The 9,156-nt window shown below is 38.6% G+C and overlaps 2 protein-coding genes across 4 annotated transcripts in view; both read left to right on the forward strand.

Annotated features, from left to right (window-relative positions):
* stub1 (STIP1 homology and U-Box containing protein 1) overlaps window positions 1–3,805 on the forward strand; it is a 24,381-nt gene extending 20,576 nt beyond the window's left edge. For all 3 annotated transcript variants that reach the window (XM_008436370.2, XM_008436371.2, XM_008436368.2), the window contains 4 exons: window positions 147–222; window positions 853–909; window positions 1,203–1,319; window positions 2,659–3,805. In XM_008436370.2, the coding sequence (XP_008434592.1) occupies window positions 147–222; window positions 853–909; window positions 1,203–1,319; window positions 2,659–2,784 (376 nt within the window). In that variant the 3' untranslated portion in view covers window positions 2,785–3,805. The remainder of the gene's footprint in view (window positions 1–146; window positions 223–852; window positions 910–1,202; window positions 1,320–2,658) is intronic.
* A 1,658-nt stretch (window positions 3,806–5,463) lies between these two features.
* LOC103481095 (pentraxin fusion protein-like) lies at window positions 5,464–8,563 on the forward strand. Its single transcript, XM_008436372.2, has 3 exons — window positions 5,464–5,822; window positions 5,916–5,982; window positions 6,843–8,563. Exons 1-3 carry the CDS (start codon window positions 5,820–5,822, stop codon window positions 7,451–7,453), a joined length of 681 nt encoding a protein of 226 aa, XP_008434594.1. The 5' UTR covers window positions 5,464–5,819; the 3' UTR covers window positions 7,454–8,563.
* Window positions 8,564–9,156: the final 593 nt, after the last annotated feature.

Consider the following 9,156-nt stretch of genomic DNA (forward strand, 5'->3'; position numbering starts at 1 on the left):
CGCGCTGCAGCACGACGCGCTGCAGAACGACGCGCTGCAGAGCGACGCGCTGCAGCACGACGCGCTGCAGAACGACGCGCTTCACCTCCAGAGTAAAACCTGGACACTCTGAGTTTAAACCTGGAGACTTTGTTGTGTTTTCACAGGGAACTTGAAGAATACAAAGAGAAACAGGATGACAATCAAAATGGAGGCGATGCTGGAAAAATTTCATCTAAACATGTGAGTTGTTTTGTTTATATACTAGGACTGCTGCTGTATGGAGGACCAAAACTGACATAATTAAAAATAAAGTCAGAAATGTATATTTTGTTTTTCCTTGCAGAAATATTTTTAAAAATGTGTCGAGTTCTGATGTCTGATTTCCTTCCTCCTATTTTTATAATAGTGATTAATCGATTGCAAAGTTAGTTGATTATTTAAACGATCGATTAATCAGAATTAATTGTTTCAGCCCTACTGCTTTTATCCTTTAAAACTTAAAGAAATAATGTTTAAAAATGCTGAGTGTTGACGTCTGATTTTCTTCCCAATTCATCATATTGTGATTAATAAATTACTAAATTAGGTGATTATTTAAATTGATGAATCGTGGTTAATTGTTTCTGAATTATTATTTGTTATCCTTTAAAAATTGCAGAAATATGTTTTAAATGCTTTTGAGTATTGTCTGATTTCTTCTTAATTTTGTCATAATGTGATCAATCAGTTATTAGACTAGTTGACAATTGTTTAAATAATCGATTAGTCATCATTAATCGTTTCAGCCCTGTTATTTATTTCTTCTTAGCCTTTTATATTTAAAATGCTGTTGAGTTTTAATGTCTGGTTTTATGTCGTCTTGTTGTGAAGGAGAAGTATTTACTGGAGATGGAAGAGCTTTTCTCTCAGGTGGACGAGAAAAGAAAAGTGAGTATGGAGAAAGATTTTCACTTCCTGTTGGTCGTGTTCATTGGTAAACATGTTGAGATAAATACCACAAACACACAAAACAGATTTAATAGTTTTATTTGTATTAAACCAGTAAAACATTATGTGTTCTTCAGTTTTACTTTTAGCACCAACGGTTACCATGGAAACTATTTCACAGCGCCGTCTGTCAGCAGACAGATGATGATCTGGATTTAATGAACCTAAACTCTTCATCACATCATCATTTTGAGCCGAACGTCACTTTTATCTCTCTACGCGTTTTTCTCTAGAAGCGAGAAATCCCAGATTACCTTTGTGGAAAGATCAGCTTTGAGCTGATGCGGGAGCCGTGCATCACGCCCAGCGGCATCACCTACGACCGCAAAGACATCGAGGAGCATCTGCAGGTAGAAACGCCCGACAGACGGTTTCAGGTCTCTGGTCAGGACTTCCTCCAGCGAACTGCAGAGAAACAAACGGCTCCCACAGCTCGACGCTTCCTGCTGGGCCGTTGTCTGGTTATCAGATGATTCTTAATGAGACTTTTGTTTACATAATTTGGACCAGTTGGACCTCAAACCTTTTTCACTTTTGATATCTGAGGTTTAGTATCGGCTCGTACTAATCCGATACAGAAAAACTGTTTTAGAAAGCAGGATGTGGCATTTGCTTTAATCCGATTAATCGATTAATCGTCAGAAGAATCGGTTACTAAAATAATCATTAGCTGAAAGCTCAGCTCTATAAGTATGTTTTTTTTTTTAAGCAAATGGTCTTTTAGTCCAGTTAACGATTAATCGATTTACTAGATTAGTTGACGATTATTTCAATAACTGATTAATCGGATTGGTTCAGCCCTGCTTAGAGCAATAATTTAGCCAAATCTTACAAAAAATATACACTGCTCAAAAAAATAAAGGGAAAACTTAAACAACACAATATAACTCCAAGTAAATCAAACTTCTGTGAAATCAAACTGTCCACTTAGGAAGCAACACTGATTGACCCGACCAGGGTCCCCGTTGTCAATCAGTGTTGCTTCCTAAGTGGACAGTTTGATTTCACAGAAGTTTGATTTACTTGGAGTTATATTGTGTTGTTTAAGTTTTCCCTTTATTTTTTTGAGCAGTGTATTTTGTATTTTAAGATAATAAAAATAGCATTTTTAAGAGTTTTTATATTCTGGTTAGAAATTAATCGATTACTAAATTAGACTATTACAATAATCGATTAATCATGAAAAATATGCAGAATGTGGTATTTGATTCTATCTGATTAATCGTCAGAATAATCAAATCGTTAGCTGCAGGCGTAGAACTTTAGACAAATGGGCTTTAGTGACTAATTACTGAACGAGTTTAGGGTTATTTCATGATTAATGGAATAACTTTCCAGATTAGATCCTTTTAAATCACTTCTTAAAACTCATTTTTACTCTTTGGCATTTAATTGATGTATTGTTTGTCATTTGTGTTGTCGTTCTTGTACTGGTGCAGTTTTATACCCGTTTCAAAGTGCTATATAAATAAATTTGACATAATCATCAGAATAATTGATGATTAATCAATTTAAAAAATAATTTAGTTTCAGGTGTTTTTTCAGCAAATAGCTTTTTTTATTCTCCACTTACTGATTTTTGCATTACTAAATGAATTGATGATGACTTCTATGATCGATTAATCGTCTCGGTTCTAAAAGGTTTCTGCCCCCAGACGTAATAGCTCTGTATTTTGTGGCTCTGTGCAGCGGGTGGGCCACTTCGACCCCGTGACCCGGAGCCCCCTGACCCAGGATCAGCTGATCCCCAACCTGGCCATGAAGGAAGTGATCGACGCCTTCATCCAGGAGAACGGCTGGGTGGAGGACTACTGAAGCGCCCGGCCCGTTTCCCCGTTCAGAACCTGGACGACACAGACTGTAGAGAAGCAGAACAGCCTCACTGCGGACCACCAAACCGGAGAATCACTTCTTCTTCTTCTTCTTCTGCAGTAAATCTTCTCTCTCCGGCTCCGAGGCTCAGTGTTAGCCGCCCGCTGCTCCCTTTAAGTTCACTCTCTTCCTCTTCATCCTCCTCTTCGTCACGCTGTTTGTGGGTCTCAGATCGGGCGACCAGATGGCGCCCAGGTCTCCGTCGCCCTCCGCCTGCTTTCTCCGGTTCTCTGAAAGCGCCGCAGTCCAGCGTTTCCACCAAGTATCAACACGGAATCGGACTTTTTGTGTCGGGATCCATAAAGACGTTGGAGTTTTATTTGATGTTTCATCCAAGTATATTTTATGTATTTTTTCATGAAAATCGGACCATCAGTCACTAAAATGCCAAAAAGCTGTTGACTCAAAGGAAAAGGGAGCAAGTACCCCTTTCTTCCTGCAGGTGGCGCCTCTTACACACCTGTCCCCGTCACTTTACTGTAAAACGTCGAGTAGATTTAAGTAGATCTCGTCTCCTTGGCATATCAATCACACCCCGATGCAGACAATTAAGATAAGTTGAATGTATGGTTTCTATATTTCTTTTTTTTTTAATCGGAACAGTTTAAGGTTTCGGGAAAAACCTCAAACTGGGATCAGAAGATGAATTGCTGCATTAAAACAAAACATTTCCACGTTGCTGGATATGAAACGCCTAAATGTTTAACGCTGAGACGCTCAGCTGTGGCTGCGCTGTGTTTCCAGGAGGGTCGCATCAAGCATGAAGTGCATTTCCTTGAACTAGGACAAATCTTTGCCCCGTCAGACAGGACTCGAGGTTCAGATGCGCCACTGCCCCGGCGTCCGCCACCTAAAATAAAAACATGCTGGAAGAGTGGGAACATCTTTGTCCATACCTCAGTCCAAGTGTTTTCTGGCTGGATTTCCAGCATTTCCTGTAATAAAACTGCAAACACAGAAAATATTTTTGGTTTAGTTTCTGGTGCAAATATCTTAGTAGACATAAAATAAGACAAAACTAAGTAACAGGTAACTTTTCAGCAACATATAAGAGCATTTCTACATTTATAGAAATGTAAAAATGTATCTGTCAGATTTTAATGAACCATTTTTTCATATTATAAATGAAACAATCCAGTAGAACTATAAATATTAGGAATCATTGACTCAACAAGCTCCTATTTCTTGCTAAAAATTATTTACCTATTACTTAGTTTTGTCTCAATTTAAATATATTTGCACTAAAACTAGGCAAACAGCCTCGGTTATGTTTTGTGTTTTTGCAGTGTAAGCATCGATAATGTTTATGCTCATTTTGTTCCTTCAGTTGGTAAAATGGCTCTTTATACCAGATAAATCCAACATCCTTGAAATGAAGGAAATGATTCCTTATTGATGATGTTTACACTGCAAAAACAAAATCCAACCAAGTATTTTTTCCTAGTTTCTGGGGCAAATATCTCAGTACGATTGAAATGAGACAAAACTAACTTTTCAGGAAGAAATAGCATCTTGTTTTGAGTGAATAATTCCTTACTGAGTTCTAGTTTTATTAGATTATTTGACTTGTAGAAAAATATCTTGTTATAAGGGAAATAATCCACTTTTTCATCAATATGAAAGAGTTTCTGACTCAAATCAAGCTCCTATATTTTGCTAAAAAGTTACTTATTTTGTGATATTTGCAGCAGAAACTAAACTTAAAATGTTTATGTTTTGTGTTTTTGCAGTGCATAAAAGGAGTTTTCAACCCAGTGCTTGGTAGTTTACAGCTGAATGTGTCTGCTGAGTTCGGTTTTTGTGCTGAGGTTCAGACTTTGTACATAAGTTGCTGGTGTTGCTCAGATTTTAGTTCATGAAAAGTTAGGATTCGTTTCTTTGTCTGGATAAATCCTAGAAATTAATAAACTGTATTAAATGTAGATATGTTGATAACATGAAGGCCTGGTTCTGTTTTCATTTTTGAAATATTACCAAACCGGTGTCGCAGCGTTTCCCGTTTTATCCACTTTTTCTCTCCAGTCACGAGGCAAAATGGCAAAAACGTTGAACTATAAGCCAGTTACTCAGCAGGTCGTTGCTAGGCAACCAAAATTGGGGGCGGGGGACTTGGAACTGCTTCTTTCCCAGCAGGTCGTTGCTAGGCAACCAAAGAGCAAGCGAGTTACTCTACTCCACCGATCCAGCTCATTTCTGAGTTTTCAAACGAAGAAAACATTTTCTACAAAATTTCTGGGTTTTTCCCAGCAAAATGTCAACTTTTCAAACAGAAATTTCCTTTTTTTTTTCTTTAGAAAATGTCTGAGTTTTGTTATTTAAGAGTTTTATTCTAGCAAATTTTCAACATTTCATACTCAGAAATTGTCTTTTTTCTAGAAAATTTCTCAGATCTGAAATTTTGAGATTTTTCTAGCAAATGTTTGATTTTTCAAACTTTGAAATTTCCGATATTTTTTGAGAAAATTTGAGATTAATCTCAAAACTTTAGATTTTCTACTAGCAAATTTTCAACTTCTCAATCTCGGAAATTTTTGATTTTCTTTCTCAGATTGATCTCAAAGTTTCTGAGTTTTATTCTAGCAATTTTTTGACTTTTCAGACTCAAACATTTTCATGTCTTCTAGAACATTTTTGAAATTAATCTAAAAAGTTCAGTTTTTGGAGGAAATTTGCTCCTTTTCGTTTGGCCCTGATATGTTGTGGTAGAAATGCTAATGCTAATGCTAATGCGCGGCTCCAGGTGTTTTTCTGATCAAATCCCAGTCAGTAGATGAATGTAGGGAGACATTTTGAAAACGGTTACGTCTGAAGTCTGGTTCTGGGTGAAATGACCGACGGTGACCCGGGCTCACACACCGGGTCCATTGTCATGGCGATGACATCATCACTCTGTACCAGCGGGGAAGAGCTCCGGTTCCCGCAGCTGGTGAGGGCAGCAGACCGACCTGCCTGCTGGAGGAAAACCGAACCGCTTCGAAATGGTGAAATCATTTCTATCTTGCTAAATTTGTGGGTTGTTTTTAATTTGTCTTTAATTTGTTTATCTGATCTGGATGAGATGTGTGTGTTTACAGGGCGTCAACGCTGTAACCATGGTAACGGTTCTGCTCGTCTCTTTGACCCCTTCCTTCGCCACACAAGGTAGACATTTTGAAACTGGTTTTGGTAAAATGGTTCTCTAAGCTTTGGGTGATCAGATAAATCCAACATCCTTCAAATGAAATGATAAACATTAATGTATTAATTCCTTATTGAAGATGTTTAAACTGCAAAAACACAAAATCTACGTGTTTCTAGTGAAAATGTCTTAATACACTGGAAATAAGAAAACAACAAACTCTTTCCTGAGATAAAGGAGCTTCATGTCTCATACTGACATGAGATGGTAACAGTTTAAACTACGGAAGAGGATTAGTGTCAAAACAAAAAGAATTATAATATCTTAGAATTCAGTTTTTTCAGAAAATGTTGACTTTAATCAGAGATCAAAACTCTGAGATTAAAGTCGGATTGATCTCAACATTTGAGTTTTTTTCTAGCATATCTTCGAATTTGTAAATTTAGAAGTTTTTTCCAGAAAAATTCAGATTAATCTCAAAATTTCAGATTTTATTTATTTTTTTTTTTAGCAAATTTTCAACTTTTCAAGCTCAGAAATGTTTTCGTATTTTACAGAAAATTTGAGATTCTGACTTTAATCTCATAACCGACTATAATCAACTCAAAAATCGACTCATGTTTTTTTTTTGTTCTGGGATTTTTTAAGTAAATATTAGACAATTCAAGCTTACAAATTTCCACTTTTCTCCAAAATTTATAATTTTTTTTCTCAGAATTCTGACTTTCGTTCTGAAAAGAATAAAGTCCAAATTCTGAGATTAAAGTCAGAATTCACTTATTTTCAGTGGCGTTATCCTCTTCTGTGCTAAATATGTAAAAATGAACCATATTCTTGTTGAGGTTTCCTCTAAATGATGCTGCGTTCTGTCTGGTACCTGCAGTGGGCCTCAGCGAGAAGGTCCTGGTCTTCCCGTATGAGACGGACTTCAGCTTCGTGGCTCTGGTCCCGCAGAAGGAGATGGCGCTGCGGGCCTTCACGCTCTGCATGCGGGTGGCCACCGAGCTGCCCGAGGAGCGCCAGATCATCCTGTTCGCCTACCGCACCGCCGACTACGACGAGCTCAACGTGTGGCGCGAGAAGGACGGCCGCGTCTCCTTCTACCTGAGCGGCGACGGCGTCTTCTTCCGCCTGCCGCCGCTCAGCACCTTCCGCACCAGCCTCTGCCTCACCTGGGAGTCGCGCTCCGGCCTGGCCGCCTTCTGGGCGGACGGCAGGCGCAGCACCTACCAGGTGTACAAGCCGGGCCACAGCGTGCGGCCCAAGGGCACCGTGCTGCTGGGCCAGGACCCGGACAAACACCTGGGCGGCCTGGAGGCCACGCAGAGCTTCGTGGGCGAGATGACGGACGTCAACATGTGGGACTCTGTGCTTTCTCGGAGCATGATCCAGGCCTGGCACTACGGACACAAAGTCCCCAAGGGGAACATCTTCGACTGGGCCAGCCTGGAGTACGAGCTGAGCGGCAACGTGCTGGTGGTGGACGACGACTGACGCGATGCGGAGGACCCGGTGGGCCGAGGTCCGGCTGTGGAGGGCAGCGCCGCACTGCTGCTGCTGGCGCCGGCCCTGTGGTGGTACGCAGGAGGGTCAGGGCCGGTCTGGGTGCAATGAAAACACATTTACACCAAAACTCAGCTTCAAAAGGCAAAAACGGACTTGGAAAACTCAGAAATTTTAAGATTAATCTTAAAAAAATGATAGAAAAAAACATGGAAATTTGACTTTCAAAGGTCTTAAAATTTGCTAGAAACCCCCCAGAAATTTGGGAATCGCATCAATTTTTAAGGAAAAACTTGAAAATGTCTCAGTTTGAAAAGCTGAAGGTGTGCCAGAAAAAATCTGAATTTTTTAGATTAATCTCAGAAATTTTCTAGAAAAAACACGGACACGTCTGAGTTGGAAAGTCAAAAATCTTCTAGAAGAATCTCAGGAATGTTTACAGTAATCCCAGAATTTTTCTAGAAAAAAAAACAAGGCTGTCCTGAAATATTCAACATTTTTCTACGGTAACGAAAACAGAAACAGAAAAATTTACCAAATTGACACAAATATTCTCAAATTTAAATTTTTCTTTGCCTTTTAGTTTTTGTATTTCAGATTTTCTTCACTTGGTAACTTTGAGATCAGTTAACACAACATAACACTTTTAATCTGTACTTGAATATTCTGCTCCTTTAATCTCCAGGTTTATGACTAATGACTGGAAAAGTCGTGAAACGTTTTAAACTCCATTAATGCTTCATTTGTTCAATGTTTATCGATTTCCTAACTTCTAAAGAGTCGTTGATAGTAAAGGTCAGCTAATTATTTAGCATCAAGCTATATAATTATTAAACTATTTAATTTCTACTCCAGATCATGGGTCACTCCTTTCTCTAAAACAGCAGCGTTAATGGATGGATGGATGTTTGGAGTTGGAATCACTCCAAGGGCCACAAATGGCCCCCGGGCCGCATGTTGAACAACCCCGTTTATTTTCTGACTTTAAAACTTGGCAGGTTAATAAACTGTCTCTCTGAGACTAAATACCATCTGCTAAACTTTAAAATCTGTTTTTATTTTTTTAATCTGTAAAAAATAAAATAATTCCTAAAACTTTGATTTTATTCAAAATGTTGTTTGTCTCTGTGCTGTTGAGGCTGTCATACCAGAGGCATCCACAGGAGGGCACTCTGGACTCGGCCTCCTGAAATAATGACCTTTCCTCCTGTCTGCATGTCGGAACAAAAACTGGCACCATAACTTTAAAAAGTGCTTTTATACAAACTGGAACGAATCTGTTCATTTTCTGTATGTAAAAACATTAAAATGTAAAATAACAAAAACATTTTTAAAAAATGCCTTTTTTTACCTTTAAATATAAAAAAATGCTATTCAATAAAACCATCCAGATGGAATTATCCATTTGTTTTGATCAAACTGCCTCCTAATAAAATCCGTATATATAATGTTGATGTTAAATCTGTGATGCTCGGCGCAGCGTTGATTGTTCTCTGGTTCCAGCCTTCGCTGTGACGGCGCCGTTGGTTTCTCCCTCTAATGAACCTGCAGCTGATGCAAGAGCCTGAAATAAAACCTCAACGTTTGTCATTAAATTAAATCATCTTTGAACTCCAGAAGCTGCTTTTTCAGAAAAATCCCACAGTAAAATTCAAGCATCATGGTAAGTTTTTCAAACATTTCCAGAACCAATA

Source organism: Poecilia reticulata, linkage group LG19 (genome assembly GCF_000633615.1).
Source record: "Poecilia reticulata strain Guanapo linkage group LG19, Guppy_female_1.0+MT, whole genome shotgun sequence".
NCBI lineage: Eukaryota > Metazoa > Chordata > Actinopteri > Cyprinodontiformes > Poeciliidae > Poecilia > Poecilia reticulata.

What these genes read in the sequence shown, in the direction of transcription:
- LOC103481095 (XM_008436372.2), top strand. An exon ending in CCCTTCCTTCGCCACACAAG is followed by an intron (nt 5,983 to 6,842) that starts GTAGACATTTTG and finishes TGGTACCTGCAG; the next exon opens with TGGGCCTCAGCGAGAAGGTC.